The 22,931-nt window shown below is 34.4% G+C and overlaps 1 protein-coding gene across 2 annotated transcripts; it reads left to right on the top strand.

The window, feature by feature from the left end:
* Positions 1-82: 82 nt before the first annotated feature.
* LOC110100044 (glycine-rich RNA-binding protein RZ1A) lies at positions 83-12,208 on the top strand. Of its 2 annotated transcripts, none has more exons than XM_020827427.2 (4): positions 83-221; positions 9,167-9,290; positions 11,128-11,675; positions 11,745-12,208. In XM_020827427.2, exons 2-3 carry the CDS (start codon positions 9,180-9,182, stop codon positions 11,650-11,652), a joined length of 636 nt encoding a protein of 211 aa, XP_020683086.1. In that variant the 5' UTR covers positions 83-221; positions 9,167-9,179; the 3' UTR covers positions 11,653-11,675; positions 11,745-12,208. The 2 variants fall into 2 exon arrangements, with proteins under 2 accessions (XP_020683086.1, XP_020683087.1); XM_020827428.2 differs by having other exon boundaries at positions 11,128-11,656.
* Positions 12,209-22,931: the final 10,723 nt, after the last annotated feature.

Genomic DNA, 22,931 nt, shown 5'->3' on the forward strand with positions numbered 1-22,931 from the left:
GGCCTCCATTAGCCCATAATGAAAGGGCTTAGTATTCTCTTACGGAAGAGCCCACAAATGATTCGCGAAATGCCTTTCCACATATGCTTCCAAACCGCCGGCCAATCTAAATTATCTTCGCAGCGCAGCTATAGATAGGCGACCCTTTTTTCTTTCCGCTTTCGTCAGTCATCCCGCTTCGCCCTAGGGTTTCTTCCTGTGCTCGCCAAGCTGTGCAAAAGGTATATTCGTTTACTTCCCAGCACTATGCGTATCCTTCAATTAATTTTTTATATTTGGTTTATATGTTTACAGTGTTTGATCTAGTTCTTGCCATTTTCATGGCGTTTTTCTCTTTTTAATTGTTGTAATCGGTATATTATTTAGATGATTGATTTTTTTTTGTTGGAGAGTTGCTTTTGTATTAGATCTGATGTTCCAAAACACCTGTACTCTATCGAAATTTACTGGTGTACTTTTCTGTTGGTAATGAGATAGCGGTGGATGTATGTAGATGTTTGAGATCACTTTTTTGTTTTAATTTTTTTAATTCATGTTTTTTAGTTTTGATTATGTTTTAATGTGACGTAAAACTGGTTTGGTATCCTGAATAAATACTATTTTTGTTTCTATTGAATATTGCATAAGGCGCTGGATGGCGGCCGCTGTGACCAGTGGCCGGTGGCAGTGGGCAGTGATCAGGGTGGTTTTCATTTTAAAAAGTTGAAAAATCCTAAAAATTGTTTTGAGTATTTTCAATAATAGCTTGGTTTTCTTTCAAAAATAAAATATAAAATAACAAAAAAACATAAATCAAACATATTTATTTAAAACAAAAACAAAAAAATAAAAATCAAATATGATCCCAAATAGGACCTTAATTTTTTAATTTTTTTGAATACTGTGTAAGATGCTTAGGATTTTGAGATGAATATGACTATCTGTGGTTATGTAGCATCATTGGAATATCCTTTAATATCCCGTTTTACAATCAATCTTTTTTTTTTATTAATCTTGAAATTATTGAATGTTGATTCATTCCTGGCACTATCATCCCTTTTTTCGATTAGTTTTTGGTTAAATTGATGTATGATCTTCTCTTTTCATTGGTGTTTCAGATTTTTCTTGTCACATGGTAATATGATTAGTAGATTATACTTCAATATTTTTCTTCTTAAATGCCGCCTTAATTGATTTTTTTGGTGAATTTTGGTTGCTAATTCTCATTTTGGAAGCTTTAAAATAAAGCTTATTGGTCAGGGAAGCCTCCATATGTTGCCAACTATTGGATTTCCTACATATGATATGTATAAAAGATTTTAACGATATGATATTCCTAAGCAAATATAAAAAATGATTTATGGTGTAATATTGCTAAAAAAAAGAAGAAAAAAGGGGGTGTTTTTGGAATTCTTGGTGTCTTACGTTTGTCAGTAGATATTGCACTATACCACAAAGATCCTGTGGAGACATAGCTCATAGTATATGGTGCAGTGCATATTATTTTAAATATAGTGCAAAATATTAAAAAAAATATGTATAATGATGTAGCTAAATATACATGATCATTTATGAAAAATAACTAGATTGTAAAATAAACTATTATTTTAATAAATAATGAAGTTTATAAATAAAACAACCCTTCTTATAATGGAAATTATTTATGATTTGGCTTAAGTGCTCAACCACTCAAAATTCATAGCATTACATTTTGTTTTAGTCAAGATTAAAAAAAGAAATCATATTGAGAATCATTATCATCATCATCATAACAAATAATTGCATCATCTCTTTCACCGTCATCGTTATCATCTCCTAAATTATAATATTCTTTGTCTCCCTCATTATCTCTATGTTCCTTTGCAAGTATGCTAAACCTAAAAGAAGATTTTTTTTTTAATTATTCAGATTGCTTTCGAATATTGTAATTTTTTTATCATAAACATGACTGGATTTTCAATAGTGCTCCAAGTCAAGGTTGAATACATCAATTGGAGTCATTGTCATTGCCTTCGTCTTCAAAATCCACTTCAATTCTTGGTGTTGAAGCCCAATGTGCCTTATGTTCATCTCGAAGCCTTGGCAAAATTTAAGGAAAAAAAAAAAATGAAAACTAATAAGAAGATAAATCAAATAATATTAACATTATTTTTAAGTAATAAATTAGAGGAATTTAAATAGCGTGCGCTGTAAGGGCAATGCGCTAGGCACTATTGCCCATACATAGTGCAAATAGCGCCCTATACTTTGTTACCCATCACTATGCTGGGGAAATAACATATGCTATTGTGCACTATTGACATTCATGGACTGTTAAGTTGCTAGTGGAGATGGTTTAAGCTAGGAGCCCTATCTTTCATTTTGGATTTTCCTTAGTTTACCCTTTTTATTAGTGGAGATAGGTGTTAAATCTTACACCCTTCAGTATTTATAGTCCAAGTTCTCCTTTTATTCATATGAAGTGGATGTTGTTATTCTAAGTAGAACCTCATAGGTGGCACAATCATCTATTTTTTTTTTTAATTCATCTTTAACATAGCATTACTTATTCATATTGTAACTTTGTTATTTTAGGGTTGAGTTTTGAGATTGTATTGTGCTAATTTAGTGGTTTAGTATTTTAAGTTGAAAAATATAACAAGATGTTGGGAATTAAAATTTTGAGGAGTTTGAGAAGAGGGGTTGGGGGTTGGTAATTAAGGTTAGTGGCATAATGGATCTTGCAAAAATTGAAAAAATTATGACCATTGAATAATGGAAGAAAGGGAAGAGAGATATGAGGAGGCATGGTTTGAACTTCTGTTTAAATCATTGCATTCTATTGATAATGGTATAGAAATGGATGAAAGAAACATGAGAAAAAAGTTTAAGGGAGAAGGTGAAGGAGCAGACATTTGGTGAGGGAGATTGTGGACCTAATTGTGGTCTTGCAAATATTTATTTATTTTTTAATGATTAGTTCAAGAGATTTTGATGGAAGGGATGCATGATGAGGGATGGTTTGAAGTTTGAACTCAACATTATGCTGTTGTGTTTTCTAGAGTAGGTTGCACAAATGATTAAAGTAGGGAGAAAAAAAGTTGAAGAGAATAAGGTAATAAGCATGCATATTGCAATGAAAGTTTTGGAGCTAAAGGAGATTTTGCAAAATGAGAAGAATTATGTATGGTAAATAAGAGAGGAGATGGAAGGGAGGTTTAAGTTGGAGTGGTTTGAACCTTACTCTTTATAAGTGTGTCCTACACAAGAGTGTACACAAATGGGCCAAAGCAAGGTGAAGGGAAGAAGTGAAGGAGCATGCTTGTGGAACTTGTAAACGGCGAATGACACACCATGACGCATAGCGCACGACACGCGCCATTTTTAACCTGGCGCAAATTATAAAATAATTATAAAACATAGGTATTAATATGAAACATCGATAAATTGAAAGATAAATTATCATAATAATTAAAAGAAAATCAAAGTGATGCATAAATTCAAGTAATCAAAGTCTAATAAAAGTCCATCTCACATTGGAATGTCTCGTTATTTCAATGCAAGGTTGATTAATTTTCTAACTTGTAAGTTAAATTTTGTCCATCATAAAACATCCACCCATATATAGATACCTATATATAGAGAGCCATAGATGCATATATGTTACAATAATTTAAATATAAAGAAGTACATAACAAATATAAGGATACTTTGTGTATGCCACTTTGATCCAATTTAAAGTTAGGACTCTACCTAAACTTGGCTCAATGCAAGCTTGACTTTGTTAGGTTGTTGCTTCATTAATTTAGATTGGCACTTTTATCGAGCAAAATGCTGATTTGATTTTTAAGAGATTTTTTATCATCAATTCAAATTTACAACCCTATTCAGAGCATTATGTTGTGGGCTCATTTGCTCCAAACATCTTAAAATAAATCTCTGCATTCCATTGCAATTTTTGTGGAAAAAGTGAGAAACAATTAGACTCTATAACATGAAGAAGTTCAGCTTGCAAGGAACTGCAATCATTTGTTAGGAAGGCTTTATATACATACATATATGAAGCATCTTCGCCAACTGGACAATAATATGTAGCAAGGTGAAGGTCTCTTACTGGTTTCATACTTTAGACATTTTTTTATTGATGGAAGTTTAAAAATAATAGAGGTATAATGATACCATCATCTGATATATAAAATTAGATATGGAATGAAGACATTAAACTTGATGATCATGGAGCTGATAGGAAATACTTGAAATCAAGTATTTCCTATTCACCTTTACAGCAAATCTCCAAGAAAAACTGCTGTCCGGAGCGGGAAAACAGTGAAAACAGCGGAAAAACTGAAGGAAAACTGAGAGAAATTCATAGAAAAACTTGTATTTTACTAGTAGATGCAAGGAAATTAGCAAAGATACAAGGATCCTCTATCCGAGAGGAGGATCGCACTCTCCCAATCTCTAGAATTAGATCTAGAGCCCTAGCTACCAAAGAAGACAAGAAAACTCTCACCAAAACATGACATAACCCTAATCCTCCCTCTTTTCCCTACTTAATGCATACAATTCAAATTAGATACAAAAGGACCTAATTACCCATGCTACCCTTCCTTTTGGCTCCAAGAAAACATTTGAATTTCAAGTGGACCCCACTCCTTCCCTCTCCTTTGAGTCCGCCTGCTTCCTCTTGCGGGAATACATCCGGACCGGCCCAAGTGGCTGGGCCGGCTGGACCGGTCCTCCTTGCGCCGGTCTAACAGGAGTCTTGAACCTAAAAGAAAATTTATGGATGGATAAATGATTAATATAGGAGAGATGGCTTGCTACCTTCAGCTGAAGTAAGAAAAGGCGCAGGAATAAACTTACGGTCGCTACCTTCGTGAAGTGCGACTTTCTATCCGACAGGAAGAGTGAGTCGTGACCTAGTGATGATGTAGAGAGCTCTTGTTACATTCTGTCGATGTAGGCATAGGAAGAAATGATGGAAGGACGAAAAAGGCGTATCGGAGATCGTTACCTTATGGCGAGCCTTCTTTGTGACTTCTTATCAGACGTCTTCGTTGAAGCAGATGACGAAGAGGGTGTCGTGAATCGTGACTGCTGACTAGCGACGAAGGAGAAGGCGGCGGAAGCAAGCGAATAAGCAGAACAAGCGAATTGAACATGTAGTAGCAGAACAATCAAACCCTTTCCCTTCGGGAGTGTTGAAGGGTTTGAGCAACAACAACCGTAAAGCTTCCTTCGTGAGTGTCGAAGGGTTTGTGCAGCAAATAAACCTAAATAAAGTTTAATAAAAACCTAGCTAAACTATTTTTATTATATCATATAATTTTAAATTTCATTATTACATTAACTTAGAAATTAAAAATATGTAAGTATTAAAAAATCTATATAATTATTTTAAAAATTTCCTAAATAAAATTGTGTGTGCTTATTGCGCCATATGCCACGCATCATTGCGACCACATGGCGCAAATAGCGTGTGTCATTTTAAACCTTTGCGCCGCGTCATATAGATGGCATCGTAGGTGTGCTACGCTGCGACGTGTGCCATGGCACAACATGATGATTGCTATTTTGCGCCATTGACATGTATGTTGTGGAGCTAAAGGGGGCCTTGGTGGGTTGAAGGTATCATAGAATTTTTAGAGGCATATTTAATTGTTAGGTCAAAATGGGGAGGTTAATGATCTAACTTTTATTTGTTGGTGGAGGTTGGGTTCGAGGAACTGGAGTTAGACATGGATGGAGGGCTGCTGCTTTGACTCAGATGTGTAAGAAGCGAAGAGGCTAGAATGAAAGGAAAAAAAAAGGTTTAATTAAAATGGAAAAAGTAAGGTAGACCTGAGGATAGATGTTTTGAACCCTATTTTCTATTGTTGTGTATGAAAGGAGGGTATATGGTGGCAAAGCCAATACTCAAGTTAGGGGACATAATAATTGGTGTATGCTTTATAATTACTCAAAAAATATATGTGCACTTGTGCACATACATTGTTTAAAGTTTTTTCAAAATATAAATATGTAATAAATCAAAACCTTTTATAGGTAGCATTTACTGCATGGTCATGTTCTTAGGTTATGTAAAGCAAGAACTTCTCCTTTTACACCTTCTGCTTTTAAATTTTTAAGAAAAGCATAAATTTGAGCCAACTTTTGTACGCATTTGAACAAATGAGAAGATTGTATTTGTAAAATTAGCTGTTTTCTAATAATGATGATATTTTTTATAGTACTTTCAGTGGTGATTTTTCAGGATGCTAACATTTATAAATTATTAGATTTATCATGCCTTTCAAGGGTAAGATGATCGGCAGAAGAATAGATAGAATCAATGATGTTTCCATTAACCGTTTTCCACCATCTAGTCAGTTATTAAGATAAGACTCAATCTTTTGGTTCTATATATTAGTGAACCATGTGACAAAGGGGATGACACATTTTCCATTATGAGTATGAGTATACATCTCATCGAAGTATATCTCGAGTACATAGATCTTTTTGTTGTAAAAACTTAGTATTTGCTATCTTTCGTGGTGTAGCATCTTTAAATAATATGGACCATCAATATTGTTACTATAGGACCAAAGCATTTTTTTTTATTAACTTTTCATAACAGATTGCCAAGTTGATAAAATCAATACTTTATATCAAGTATGAATTTGTAGCATTGAAATCTTATGTAATATGATATCATGTAATGCATATGTTTAGGTGGTCCTAAATTATAATTACAACTCAGAGGAGTTATTAGCACGATTTCAATATTTCATGCACAACTACAATTAACGAAAATAATTTTACTTCATAGCTTTCAACATATAAGGGAATAAGAGTTATCTACATCTAATTAGCGGAAGATGTCCATAATAATTGATCATCAACAAAAAAATTCCCACTATAAAAGCATATTATTAAGATAAACCACACTCATATTAGTTTCATGATCGTGAAACACATTAGTTGGTAAACCTTTAGTGAGCGGATCTATAATCATGAAGTTTCAATTGATATGTTTAATAGACATCTGAAGACATTGAACTCCTTTTTCAGCAAGAAATTTTATATCATGGTTTGACTTTGAAAAACTTATGTTCATGAAATGCAACTCAGCCAATGGGATCTTAACACTATCACTAATAAGTAGCCCAGTGATAAAATTTGATAGGGAGATCATTGATTGGATGCCTCATCATAAGTTAAAAATTCTGTCTCCATGATGAAATAAGTATGATTGATTGCTTGACACGCTTATATGACACAACTCTAACTATTATAAAAACATAACCTGAAGTGCATCTTCTACTATCAGGGCAACTTGTAAAGTCGAAGTTGGGATATCACACGCAATTTAAATGATTAGATATCCAATATTTGAGCATAATGTTATTTTTTCTCTTTATATACAACATTACTCATTTTTCTAGTTTTTCACTTACTAATTCTTGAGTTATTTAAATATCCACTAAACATTTAAACTATGTATGCAATATCCAGGCATGGACAATCTGAAACATATATTGGACTCACTACTATTGATGCATAAGTGATCTTTTTCATCTCTTCTTAATTTCAATCTTACGAATTGAAGCAAATCCAATATATACACCCTTAGCAATATATATCTCATGGTGCATATAAATAAAAGCATATATATATATATATATATATAAGCTTATTTTGGGAATCATTAACAACCCTGACATTTCAAGTACCAAGATTTAGGGAACCAAGAAATTTTACACTCATATTTTTGTATGAAGATGCTTATGATGGTGAGAAGCACAGGAAGCAGAAATAAAATTATGGCAAAATAGAAGGAATTTGTAAAATAAAAAAATTAGTAAAGCTTAATAATGTACTTTCTTATAATCAGAGGGGTTTTAACATATAATGAAGATTTCATTTGAAAAACCTGAATTTAAAACCAATGTTCATCACCAGCATTCACATAATGCAGGAATTTTTCATATTAGAATGAGCTCATATAATGAAAGATTCTTGTTTGGTAGGAGCTGTGGAGCAATGCAATTCCAGAGAGGCATAAGAGGAATGATTTCATTAATTAAGGAGAGGGGGGTGGTTTAGGTGGGGAGGGAGCACATTCAATTTGACTAATGTTATCCAAAGTTGGATAATTCATAAGATTAAGTAATTTTTATCAAAATTGAAGAAAAATGTACGAGTTTAAAATACTTACCACACTTGATTGGCTGATGCCTCTCAATTCTTATTTTTATGGTACAAGTTAGGAGGTTCTGAAACCGACCTGCCACTGTCACCTTTGGCTTGTTAAATGAGGAGACCAGATCAGTCAACAAGATTTAAGGCTTTGCTAGCAAAAGACTAATTTAGGGATGGGGAGTCGGTGCAATTCATTTTTAGCCAAACATAGCAGCAGTCCTTGATCAAGGAGGTTAGGCAGATGTGAGTGGTAGTGTAGTGTCATTGCTGTTTAAGAGGGAGGCCATTTGATGTGAATGGTAAGGGTTTTAGGAATGACAATACTCAAATGATAGGTGAAGAAAGTGATGAACAGACTGAGCAATAAATATCTAGTTTGATGCTTAAGGACCTTGGCTAGCCCAGGAAGATTTTTGTTGGGTGGGGCTGCTGAGCATTGTGACTCTAGAGAGAAGTGGGAAGGAATTATTTCAGAGAGAGAGAGAGAGAGTACTTCTAGGTTATTAGCTATTCGTACAAGTGGCTGGAGAAGAAGATTAGATTCTTTTTGGCTGTTATCATTACATGGTTTCATGCCTTTTTTTCTTGCTTTTAAAATGCACTAATTTTTGTTGTTTTTTCTTGAGCAGTACTTCCTAGCCTTTTAGGCTGTTAGCAATTCTTATATGTTAGTCTTTCTTGCTATTATGTAGAAGATTAGATATGTTTATGTGTTATGTATATCATTATATGGTTTCATGCGTTTTTTTTATTTGATTTTATAATGCAATAGAGGCATCTTGTGGTTATAAGTGATTTTTTCTGCTTTAACAAGTCGACCTATGTGCATGTGATGTCTTTATTTCATGGCTCCATGGTATTCATTTAATTCCTTCTGTGCATGCCATGAATGTCATTTGTACTAATTTTTCTCCCAATAGCTATGCAAAAGTTTGGGTGCTCCTACATGATTTAGCTTGGATTTTTCAATCATGCAACTTTGTAATAGTTAACCATTGCAATATCATTTTTTTATATTTTGCAGCTTTAATTTATTAATGGGGGATGTGGAAGAATACCGCTGTTTTATTGGAGGCCTTTCATGGTCCATTACTGATAATTCTTTGAAGGATGCATTTGAGAAGTTTGGCCATCTTACTGAGGCCAAGGTATCCCTTAATTTAAATTTTTAATTTTTCTTCCATATATTATGGAAAGTTTATATTTTCTTGTTTTGATGCTATAAGAATTTTCTTGTATTGACGCTAAAAGATTATCTATATTACAATGTTTAAAATTGTGTATTCGGGTATTGAGGCGTTTTTCATTCGTGAGGCGAGGCGTAAGCCTTAAGGCGTTTTAAGACGTAAGCCTCAAAATCAAAAGATTGCGTAAATATAAAATGATAAATTTTTTATATACTAATGAGTGAATAATATAAAACATAAAAAAGCATAAGATATGAAGTGAAATCAAAATATCCCAATAATTAGACAACATGAAATATAGTTCAACTCAAAATTCTATCTTTCCCAAATCCCAGTATTATTTTCATTAACATATAATTCCAATTTTCAAAAATAAATAGCAATGACATATCACATAAGAACTCATAAGTCATCAGCACTATCATCACTAAGGGGTTCTTCATTTGAATCATCATTATGATGAACTGCTCTCTCCCCTTCCTCCTCTCCTATAGAGTCCAATGTTGGGCATTTACTTCAAGATTTATGTAAGTTTTAATATATATAGCGTGAGGCGTAAGCCTCATATCAGTGAGGAGAGGCGGGCCTCAAGGCCGGTCTTAACAAAGTTGAGGCGCAAACCTCATAAAAAAATTTCGAGGCGTAAGCATCGAGGCGTTTTTTACTGGAATTGCGTAAAGGCGGGCCTCAAGACGAGCATATTGTGCAATTTTAAACCATGCTATATTATAGTGTTAGGTTGTTTTGTTGCTTTAACTATTTAATCCTGAATTTAGTCGTCATTTGCAATTTCACTCGCCCATTTAATGAGTCTCCCCAAATTTGGAGGTTGAATTCAGATTAATAAAGCCTTCTATCCAATGCTTAACTCTGACTTATATAGTTTTGTTTGTGATAACTGGTGATGTAGGGAGCCTTGTGGAAATAAAAAGGAATATATATATATATATATATAAGCCTTGTGCTCTTGAATAAGGCGATTAACTTTCTCAAAAGTGTTTTAGATCTCACAAACCGAGGATCAGAATCATGGGATGCACCCCACAATAAGAATTTTATTCATACCATTATTCTTTTTAAATGATTGAGAATGCTTCTTATTTATATGAAAATTAGTAACAAATTGCTAACAAATTATATTATATTGGTCAAAAATGTAAAAGTTATAAAATAACTAAATTATGCAAGATAACTAGCTGCATAACACCGCTGCAGATATTAGTATTGATGAGTTGGCTAGTGAGCCGACAAATTCTATAGAATTAAGTCTGAGCTAGAGTTTGACTCTAGTCTCTTTCAAGCTGAAGCTGGGGTGGAGCGAGCTTGGCTCAATTCGGCTTATTTACATATTTACACCCCTATTATAGGGAGATCAAAATCTTTCATCTTGATTTTACTACTGTTGAATCTATCAAATGGATTGTATTTCATGAGAGTTCGTCGCACTGTATATGAAGAAAAGCCCCCCTAAGCTCTTTACTGTTAATGTAGTTTATGTTTTCATTCGTGGGCAAGCAGGCTCCTCTTTCAGCTGCATTGTTGTCCATCCCTTCTCTTTTCTTTTTCTTCTCATGCTTCCCTTCTGAACGGTGTAATTTTTTTGAATAACTTTTCAATAGTTAATAATAGCATTTAATAATTTTCTTTATCCACAAAATTTATGCTTTTTAATTACATGGCTTGAATATTATTGTGTGGGTGATTGAAAGCGTAGAACTTGTTTGTTATTGGCCATTGTTTTCTTTTAGAAAATTTTGCCTATTTGTTGTTGAAGCTATCTACATATGTTGAAATTTAGGTGGTTGTTGATAAGTTTTCTGGTCGATCTCGTGGATTTGGTTTTGTTACATATGATGAGAAAAGAGCTATGGAAGATGCCATTGATAAAATGAATGGAATGAGCCTTGATGGACGGTCTATAACTGTAGACAGAGCTCAGCCACAAGGTTCAAGCAGAGATCGTGATGGAGGACGTGATTATGACCGTGATAGGGATCGGGATCGTGGGCGTAGCTCTGGTGGGGGTCGAGGTTCTGGCGGAGACTGTTTTAAATGTGGCAAGCCTGGTCATTTTGCTAGAGAGTGCCCTAGTGATGGCAGCAGAGGAGATAGGTATGGTGGTAGGGATGATAGGTATGGAGGTAGGGATGACAGATCTGGAGGAGGTGGCAGCAGTAACCGTTATGGATCTGATCGTGGTGGAGATCGCTATAGTGGACGTAGCCGAGATAGTGGAAGTCGTGGTGGATCAGGGAGTGATCGTTATAATCGTGATCGTTCTGGTCCGTATGAACGCCCGAGTGGCGGCAGCTATCGCAGTTGATGAGGTGCTCACTTTTGTTTCAGGTATGTTATGTGTATTCCTATTACTTACCAAGTTTAATCTTGCAAAATCAAACTTTGATGATGACATAGGTGGTCAATTGTGGTGGAGCTACTTTTGTCAAAAGCTACATGGTGGCGTGCTCCTTGCTTGGTGACTGGCAACCATGAACATGCTTTCTTTTCTTCTAAGATTTACCGGCGTGCTCTCCTTTTGCAAGTTTGGATCTTTTACTGGATGATCTATTGTGTTTATTCTGTCAGATGTTCATTTGCTGATTGCATCAACTGCTGCTTAATAGTTGCTTGACCTGAAACTGATCTTGGTACATTAGTTTACAACTGTTGATACTAAATTCGAGTTGATTGGCAATCACTCTGCTTTCTGGTTCTTAATTGGTGCTTTGGTACTTATCTTGATGCTACTATAGAACCACTAGTGACAGAATGTTGACTCATCAAGTTCAAAATCAATATTTGGCACTGTTCGTCTTTAGGGGAACCCCGTAAGATTACTGTTTGTCCATGAAACTTCGGAATAATTACTACAACAACAACATCAAGCTTTTGTCCCACTATGTGGGGTCGGCTACATGAATCTTTTTTCGCCATTTTTTAAATGATTCATGTCATGATTATCCAACAAATTTTACGCTGGGTGTTGACCACCTAACGTAACCCTCCACTTTTCACATCCAGGACTTGGGACCCGGCAACGGCAGTATTAAATTTCGGAATAATTAACAACAAGAAAATAGCCTTGCATGTACTTACTAATGTTGTTAGTGCTGGAAACAGTGCTTTTACTCAGGTCGCAGATATAGAAATTTGGTAAGTATAGACGCCTTTTGATATAGACGGGACAGTATTTCTTCACGACAGTATTTCTTCACGATTCTTGATTTGTTTAACCGAGAGCTACATTTTTGACAGGCTGCACTCGAGCTTTTAATAGTTCTTCGTTCTTAGTGCTCTCTGGGTTACTATATGCTAGTCTTGCACTTGGAATTTAGTTGTTTGCGTGCTACTACCTGAGGCTAGTTCGAAACAAATTAAAGTCTAGTTGCCTGCTTAGACAGTTTGGTCCCTTGTTACCTTTTTTGAATGGGCTGCTCTTGTCCTGCACATGCATTACTGCAGACAAATTGAATTCTTTCTTTGTGACAAGGAATCATGCCGCAAAGCAACAAGTAAATCTTGGTCGAGCTAGCAGGCAACTCAAATCAATTTATCGTGGCCAACACTTAAGGCTGTCACGGCCACTGAAGGGATTCGAGCCCGGTACCTGGGCTTTGCCCAGCCGAGCTCCCCCCACCTGAGCTAAAGCCGCGGTGGGTCAAATTGGTACAACGGTTCTATTTCTCTGTTGTTTCGCTACTTTGGGTTCCAGAGTTCATCCCCATTTGCTTGTCTAGTGGCTCTTTCTGGGATTCTGCCCTACTTTTCTTGGGTTAAAATAGGATTTGTTTTGCCTAGCCATGGTCATTTTGATTTAGCTTTCCTTGATGTGCTACCACAGAAGATTTTGCTAATTTATACCTATGAAATCTACCTTATGGGATCTGTCCTTGCGCTGTGGAATTCTTCTATGTTCCCTTGATTTTACGGTTTTCTAGCCATCCCCACAAGGTCTCGATTGGTAAAGGCTCCAGCCTCCAAGAAACCTCAGTTCTGCAGATTGTGCTATGGAACTTTTAATAGTTTTCTTAGATTTAGGCTTCGTTTGGAATGGCTTATTTACTGCTTTTTAAAGCAATTTTTTGATATTAAAAAGTTGCTTTAAAAAATAGTAAGAAAATTATTCGTATTGATTTTTTATTCATTTGTTTTATGAATTTAGTGAACTCTGATGATTATATTTTACTTTGCTTTAAGTTCATTCATCTATTCCTTTCGGTAATGCCAGAGTTCAATTTTTCATTGACCATATTCTTCTTTGCCAGTGTAAATATTTTTCTGCTTGTGAATTATAAGGATGTCTCCCGTTTTGTCAATATTCTGTTCTTTACAAAATGTTATTCTGATTGTTTTGCTTCTGTTATATTTAGTTGTAATAAAAATTATAAAGATATGATAAATTAGAGAAATAATATAAACCGATTCAGGATAATGAAGAAAATTTCAAATATTTTTTACTTATTTTTTTTTAAGTTTTAGTTTAGTACCAATAATTTAAATTAATCTCTTAAATGACCTGCACATAAAACTCACTAGTTATGATTGACATCTCCCCCTCCCCTTCTATATGATATACCTCTGATGGAAGCTGATGGCTGTCTATGCAACTCTTGAGAACTCCACTTTCTTATCCTTCTGCTCTCCTATGCCTTTGCTTAATTGCCAGAGTTGGCCATCTTTTTATTTGATTTCATACATGGGGCGTTTTATAGGCTTGGTTTTTGAGATTTAGATATAGTTTGGGATAAATTTTTTAATTTTTTTTTATAAGTTTTTTAGTACAAAAAATTTGAAATTTGTATTAGATAAATGTTTTAGAAAGTAATAAGAAAGCTTTTCCAAATATGGCGTGATTGTTTTATTACTGTTTTTTTGAAGTAGTTTTTAATATGAAGTTTTTTTGAAGCAGTAAAAAGTAGTGGCAAAAAACGTCATTAATATATAACCTTCTAAAAATTGACACAATATTAATTAAGTAAACTAATGAGCTAATTTAAATTAACTAATTATTTATTTTAGTATTTTGAGTTATAATTTAAATAAAAAAGAGTAATAATTTTAACAAACTTTGTTTAGCGATCGAGTGGATTGGGGTTAGATATCCTCCCGAAAGAGCGAGGTTAAAACCCTAACATAGTTACGGGTTAGATTTTATTTGTTGATATTTGTATTATTGCGTGTGTTTTACTGGCGAAAAAATTTAAATTAGAAATTCATCAGAAATGCATTATTTCGATGGAAATTGGTCGATTCTCTACAAGAAAGGCTGTCGAAAATTAGTCATTTTCCAATAGTGCTACAATTATGATTTCTTCTTTAAAGATCTAAAAAAATGATATTCATTAGAAATACTAAGAAAAATCAACTTATTAATATTTTGTTTCTCTCTACTTCTATCTTCTTGTCTAATGTAATTGATTACTTATTGAAAATGTAGTTTTAAGTGTTATAATTGTATTATTACAATCATTAGGTCAAGCAAAGCTTCACTTTTATCAACCTTGACTTTGTTAGCAAAATCAATAAAAGCATTGCTATATATTAAAAAAAGATTTATTCTGAACTAATAATTTGTACATCAAATTATTCATTTATCTGATTAAAATGCATATAAATCATAAGCTTTAAATATTATATCCATATATTTGGGCATTCCATGCCGATTACAATCAATGTGATTTAAAGAACATCATATGAATACACCTTTTAAATTCTAAAAGAAGGTTAACAAAGTAGTCTTTTGCTATAATTCAATACCTATATAGTTTTAGATAAAAAAGAACTAAAGCTTCCTTCCAAATAATACTTTAGTTACAAATGACCTATGACCCAACTTTATGACCCTAAGAAAGAAAGACTCATGCATTAAAACCTATTGGGCGTATCTAAAAACATCAAGCATCAGCTCAGAATCCATCAAGATGGGAGTATTCAAAACCTTTTACCAGTACAAGAAATCAATAACGGCGGCATTTCCGGCAGTAAAATCATCACGGTAAATACAGCGGTTTAACCGTCGATTTGTTCGCTAGTAAAAAGCGTTACTAATACTGGCGTTTTAACCTCAGGAATTTTCAGCGGTCAATTGATCGCCATAAAAGCCGCCATTAATTTCTAACTACGACTCGCTTACCAGCGGTCTTGGCGGCACTTGGCTTTAACCATCAGAAATGCCACTTGTTTTCTCCCTAATATCCCAACCCACTGTACCCTTCTTCTCATTTCAATGCTTCGTTTCATTCATCCGTCTAGAGAAAGTGAGAAATTCCAACAGGAAGTAATACTCATCATAAATCAATTCAGTGATCGTGCCAAGTTTTATTGCATCACTTGATTCTTCACGAATGAATTTTTATGAGTATTTTGATCTCGTTGTTCAAGAATTTTTCACTTATTGTCTAGTCTAATAAATTTTCCAACCTCTACAATCCCCTCCTCTTCTTTATCTTTTTAGTTTCAAGCTTAGAAAAGGATAAGAGCTTCTAGAAAGTGTGTGCCAATGATTTGATAAGTTGCTGACTCAATACTACTGTACATGATATATATTATGCATGTGAAATGCTTGGGAGGTATATGGGCTTGAGGGGACTTATATGATGTAATGTAATGATGTATTTGGGAGGTATAAGATTCTGAGGGGGTTAATATGATATGATGTGATGATGAGAATGTAACTACTTTGATGTGGTTGCTTGAGCATAGTTCGAGGATTATAACAAATTTTGAGAGGAGAGGCTCTACTCATCTTAGAGACATGTTCATGAATATTATAAAGTATGGGCAGTGTCCATTATGGATTGGCGAGGGAGTATGGGCTGATTGGAGCAAAGCTTGGGAGAGCCATAAGTTCACAAAATTGAGAAAGTAGAATAAGCAAAATGGAGCATCTAACTGTGGGGTTTTATGGAGCTCTCTTCATACTAGTGTGAAAGTTCATTAGGGGTGTTAAGCCCTTATGAACTAGTCTCGAGGCTAACCAAGAGGGCATGTGAATTGATATTTTAAAAACTTTTCGATTAAACCATGAATTGAAACCAAAACACAATCCACCACAAAAATAATGAGTGCGGAAATTAAATGCGGAAGTAAAAACAAAGAAAGAACACAATGGATTTATAGTGGTTCGGTCAAACCTTGACCTACGTCAATCCTTCAACTTCTATCCTGCTCAGATAGAATATCCTATCACAATAGGGAATCCCCCTAACCTTTGGGCTTGATTCGGTGGAGGCACCCTCAGACTATTGCACTAACTTAGTGTCTCTCCGTTAGTCCCCACAGTTAGGCGGAGAAGCCTTTACAAAAACTCCTTTCCACCAACCCCGGTGTGACAGAGAACCGACTTCTTTTGCTTCCTCTTGAAGTGGGCAGAGAACCCAACTCATTTTGCTTCCTCCTGAAGTAGGCAGAGAATCTCGATCAATTGCTGAAGAAGACCTCCTTTGAACCTCCAAGAACGAGGAACGACGATTGGAGAAGACGCCTTGGAACCTTGCTTGGAGCAACCCTTGTGAAACCCCTCACAAGCTCCCCCTCACAAGTTCCTCCCTCTCTCTCCCTCTCTCTCTCCCTCTTCTCTAGGCTCTCCCAGGTCAAGACAATAACAAAGGATCTTCTTTTCTTGAGAAAACATGAGTCTTTTAAATAGATTTTCAAGAACCGACTTTATCGTCCAAGACGATATTACTATCGTCCTGTACGATCAGTACAAATTAAGCTCAATCAGCCCGGATGACTTGGGACGATTAGAAGATTTTTTTGTTCATATCTTCCAGGACGATATATTATCCTCCTGGACGATTAGTACAAATCAGGGAATATCGTTCTGAACATCGCTCTGAATAGGAGTCTGGACGAAAACAAAATGACTTGATCGTCCAGGCTAATCTCGCGATCATCCTGGCCGATTAGTTCAAATATGATCAAAATCGTCCAGAACATCGCTCTGAACAGATGATGTATGATAGTTGTCATCCAGGGGCAATCAAGGTTTTTGAACTTATCGTCCTGGCTGATCCTGCGATTATCCAGGACGATATGATCGTATCAATCATCCTTAATTACTTTCCTTAATCACCAGATTAATTTAGGCATAATTGAACCCCATAGTCTAGGACAATGTCCTAGACGATAATTAAAAATTAAAACTTCATAAATAGATCTGGCAGCTGATTCTTTCTGATTTGAGCATATTGTCCCGGCCGATACAAAAATCTTATAGGACGATCTGCTTAATGACGGCTGCCTTAACCATGATGCCTTAATTAGAGTTAGGGTTTCTATTTTTAACAGATCGTCTAGGACAATTTTCAGATCATCCCAGATGATGTTAGCAAAAACAGAAAATCTAAGTCAAATAGAAAAAATTCACCCAAGTGTGTGTGTGTAGGGTTACTTAGCATTAGGCATCACAAAGATTACAATTGACTCAAAAAAGGGAAAAAATACATTACAAACTGACTCAGACCTAATTTACCCAATCTTGAGCTGGTTCAAATTACAGTCTCGATCATGTGGATCTGAAATGTTAGTTGGCAAGCCAGTCGTAGTAAAACAGAAGTGTTTGCAATACTTATAATTCTATTTCTGAAAATCAGATACGCAACATGGTGGTCTAGTGCCTCATAGTGAGCATAGAATACGATAGGTAACAGATTATTTCAATTAATTTCACCATTATAACTAAAATAATTTTAATTATACTCTCTATTTATAGAAAGAGTTTGTTGGTCGAGAGTCGACACCATTAGAACTGCATACTATAACTTATTAACATCAAACTGATAATCGGTAAGTTGATGAGAAAGCAAGAAAAACTCACTTGAGTATCATTTTTTTATTAATAATCAGAAAATAATAGAATTTTTTTATGGATTTATTCTAGTAGGATGATTTTATACAACTTTGAAAGGGTCAATCGTGTACTAGTGAGGGACTTCAAGATCAACCCAGTATTCTGAGTATCATACGTGGTTAGAAGCTATTGGAGAAAGACAAAGATGGAGGGTTTATGGATTAAGTTTGCAGAGATATGCTATTGAGGGCAGTTCACATACTTCAATATTTTATGATGTTAGTGGAGCTAAAGAAACTGTTAGCCATAGGATTGCTGATTTTACAAGAGAGATAGAGGAGATGAGACAGATTCAGGCTGAGATGCAGACTGAGCTCCGATCATACTGAGATGAACATTAGAAGAACAAAGAGCAGATGGTTGTACATGAATCACAGGGCATTGAGGACACGGATGATGATTAGTTTTTGTATTTGTTTGAAGAACTAGCTTATATATTTTGAGCAAATAGATGTGGAACTAGTTATTTATGTTTTAAATATTGTTTAACGAGTTGAAGTTTATGTTTTCCTATGTTTAAATGTACATGTATTTTATATTTTATGTTTTAAACTTCCGAGAATCTGTTGATTGTGGATATTATGGTATTGTATTTTATTTTGTTAAAATTACTTAGCTGCTACAGGTAGTGGCGGTGCTAGAAATTTTATTCGCGACGCAATTTTTTGGCGCTCGTCAATTTTCTGGCGGTTTTCCGACGATTAATTTTTTGGAGGTTTGTCATCTCATCTGTAATATTATAATACATTAAAATAGTTTCGTTGGTCGTCTTATTATTGGAGCCAAGAGTTATAATATCAAAATTAATAATGTAAATTAAACACTACAGGAAAATCGTCCATTACCGACAAAATTTTTCGGCGGTCAATTTTCCGGAGGTTTTCTGATGGTTAATTTTTCGATGGTTTGTCATCTCATCTGGAATGTTATAATACATTAAAATAGTTTCGTTTGTCGTCTTATTATTGGAGCCAAGAGGAGCTGTAAGATTAAAATTAATAATGTAAATAACATGGTGAGAGAGGAGCGAAAGAAAAACTGAAAGTCGTGCTCGAGGTCGCGAGTCGCGAAAGAGGAGCAAGGGGAAAACGAAGTAGGCCATTTGGGTCGAGGGAAAGCAAACCATTTGGGAGCGGTCTCTGTTTGAGCATGTGATATGATATTGCAGCCATAGTAAATTTTTTTTTTTAAGAAACTTATTGTGAAAATTAGTAAGAAAACTATTCCGAACAAAGCCTAAAGCATATTCTTGCATGTTAAATCATAGAATTATTATGTCTTTTTTATGAAAATAAAGCTAATTTTCTTATGTAAACTTATATTCCACACTTAAATTTGCTTTAAAATGAGTGCAAAAGGAAAAAAAAATCAATTAAAATGTATATTACAAATTTCTCAAAATAAATACAATACTTTTAAGATCCATTTTGAAAAAAAAAATCAATAAATTATGTAACTATTTTTTATGAATATATTACATGTTGTAAAAATCGTGATTGAATAATTATATTTTAATTGCACATCAACCTCTTAATTTTCTTTAAAAATATATATATTTAATCTCTTATATCACTTTAGCCAAGAAAAAAATAATTTTGGTGAGAGGAGGGGTGGTGGGGGTTTTTTCAAATGCTACAGGTTACTGGCAGCTTACCAATGGTTTAGCCGTCGAAAAACTCGATAATGGTTGGTTTTTATAGCCATTGGTTCTTAAATTTAATCTCCAGTAATTACTAGTGGTCTAGCGGCAGTTTGACCACCGGTAATTGCCGGCGGCTTTCCTACGGTCTTCTTGCCGATAAATTTTGGTGGTTTCCCTGGGTTTTTTTTGCCATGTATTTCCAGCGGTTGTAGTCATCGAAAAACTACTATAAAAAGACCGCCGGGGTTAGGTTCCTATGCGGTTTATTCCGACGGTTCTCTAACCACCGAAAATTTTACAAATCGTCGGTAATTTCGAACTATTCATCGGTAATAAATGATTTTCCTGTAGTGTACAAAGGAAGCTTTAAACTTTTAATAATAGTGCTTCAAAAATTTTAGAGGCCAATACTTCATAGAAAAGAAGTAACAAAGGCGAACTACAAATTTAATACTGTTATACCTACCAAGTATTAGCAAATGTCCCTCTTTTTTTAGTTTTGTGATAAATACTCAATGAACCTCACATGCAATAATATTAAGGACATTTGTGTTGCAATCATTTTTTTAGGTTTCTAGTGGCACTTTTTGGCTTAAGATGAAATAAAAACACAAGTTGTTTATGCAATTATCAACTATCTCAACATAAGAATTAAGAAAATAATTCTAGTGGAAATTTAAAAAACATCACATTTTCAAAAAGTTTATTTGAATATATTTTGTACACATCACATAGAATTGAATTCAAATAATATATGACAATATTAAATGAAGTGTTGCAATCTTTCCATAAGACTTTTCACTTAAATTGGTAATGCAAGGTCATCAAATAGAGTTTATTATGATAAATGATGAGCATAATAAAGAATGCCTTTCAAGGAGATTGAACCACCATAGAGAAATAATTAAATAAAAAATTAAAATAATTTGCAATTTTTCGATGGATTTTCGAGCGAATGTATTATGCCGGTAAAATGTCCTTTAGAAATAATATTCCGGTAGGTACAATGTCGACAAAAAATTTTCAAGCAAATTTCGGACATGTTTAAAAAAAAGTTGAGGATGGCGAAATTTTTCACAGCGAAAATTTCTGTCACAATCACATCTGCTCTCTACCGAAACATATGTTAATAACCTTGTATAGAAGATTATCGACAGATTTTCTGCCAAAATCCTTTAGTAATTACAAAAAAAAAAAAAAATCCATCCCTTCGTCATTGCAATGGAACAATTTATAATTAGAAATTTACAACAATTTCTAAAAACATATTATATATAACAAGTTCTTGTAATTCTAAAATAATACTGTAACGAAAAAAACATTAAAAATATAAATCTAACAAATATTCGAATTACAACAGTTATATTTTAATTAATCTTCTAAACATCATTGTCATTTTTAACATAAAGTTGACAACATTTTACAATAAATGTAAAACATCTAATCATCTTCATTGTCTTCACTCTCCTCAAACTTCGGCTATCAATTCTTCTTCTTTCGATTTTTTTGTTATAGATGATCGCAGTTCTACAAGTATTTTGGATTGTTGCGTTAACATTTCAGTTTGTTGCATCAGTATATTAATTTGTATTTGTCTCATCTCCTTTATCTCCTTGGTGAGAGCATATTCTAAAAATAGATATCGATATATAGTTTAAATTAACAATCCTAAAAATAAAACAATCACATTAAAATAATAAAGAGCTTAATCTTGAAATTCTCAAAAATACTAAACTTGTTAATTATTTCTTGAAGCTAACTGATAATAGCCCAATCTACATAAATGGGTTAATTAACTTAGTTCAAACTCACCGTGGTCCTCCTTGACCCTTCCCTTTGACTTTGGGTTCAAGTATTTAACTCAAGATCAAAGCAGCCCCCTTTGTCAAGAAAAATTATTAGGTCCGAACGCTGGACATAGCTCTACATCCGGACGCCAATAACATGTCTCCACGCGCTCTTATTCTTTATCATGCTGCCCGACGACCCGACCCGGACCCGATATTGCTATGTATTGGTAGATTTGTGCAGATCAGGGTATTGCTAGGTATTGCTCGACAATAACGAGAAATACTATTCTGTCAAGACCAATACCGAGCAATACCGAGCAATATTCCGGTTTTGCTAGGTATTGGTCTTGACAGAGCTGTATTTCTCGTTATTGTCAAGCAATACCGAACAATACCGAGCAATTCTGGAACATAGCAATACCGGGTTCCGGTCCGGGTCGGGTCGTCAGGCCGCGCGGTAAAGAGTAAGCGCACGTGACGACGTGTTATTAACGTCCAAATGTAGAGTCCGGACCTAATATTTTTTCCTTTGTCAAACACTATTAAATATAAGTTCCACTTCAAAAGAATAAACTTCCACATTCCAAGCTTAATTTGTCAAAAAAAAAAAAACACAATGAATATTGGAATCAATAATCTATGTTGGAGAGACCTTCTTTGTGGAGATGACATAGTTCCAAACAATATTCTTTTAACTTGCTTCATTCATGACAATTTAAACCTAATCAATAAATTATACACTACAAAATTACATATGAATTTATGAAAACGAAAAATATTGCTTTATAAAATTACTAATATCATAATCAAACTAACAATCCAACAATGATTACAAACAAGATATTAATGAAATGGTTCAACTTTTCTCCGGATTAAAATGCATTTTTAATAAAATCTAACCGTTCAAATCATAGTAAATTAAAAAAGAGCGAAGATAAGAATCTTTACCTCTCAAATCTCAAAGAAATGGAAAAAAAAAAAGTTATAAACCGCTTGAAATGGTGATTAGTAGGGGTGTCAATATTTGACACAACACGAAAACATGACTTGAAAATTTTGGGTTCCAACCCGTTTTCAAAATTGGTCGGGTTCGGATTCTCGGATTCGACCCATTTGAAAAAATGGGTCGGGTTTGGGTTGAACCGTTGAGTTTGGGCCAACCTACAAACCCATTTGAAATAAGCTGACTGCGCCCATGCCGAGGCTGCCAGCACTTGCCCGAGCTAGCTCGCGTCGTTCCCGAAGCAGCCTACGCCAACCCAAGCCCGTGTCGCGTCCAAGCTGCCCGCACTTGCCTGATCCCACCTGTGTCGAGC

Source organism: Dendrobium catenatum, unplaced genomic scaffold, assembly GCF_001605985.2.
Source record: "Dendrobium catenatum unplaced genomic scaffold, ASM160598v2 fragScaff_scaffold_993, whole genome shotgun sequence".
Taxonomy (NCBI): domain Eukaryota; kingdom Viridiplantae; phylum Streptophyta; class Magnoliopsida; order Asparagales; family Orchidaceae; genus Dendrobium; species Dendrobium catenatum.

What these genes read in the sequence shown, in the direction of transcription:
- LOC110100044 (XM_020827427.2), top strand. Translation starts at nt 9,180, where the DNA reads ATGGGGGATGTGGAAGAATACCGCTGTTTTATTGGAGGCCTTTCATGG. An exon ending in GCCATCTTACTGAGGCCAAG is followed by an intron (nt 9,291 to 11,127) that starts GTATCCCTTAAT and finishes GTTGAAATTTAG; the next exon opens with GTGGTTGTTGATAAGTTTTC.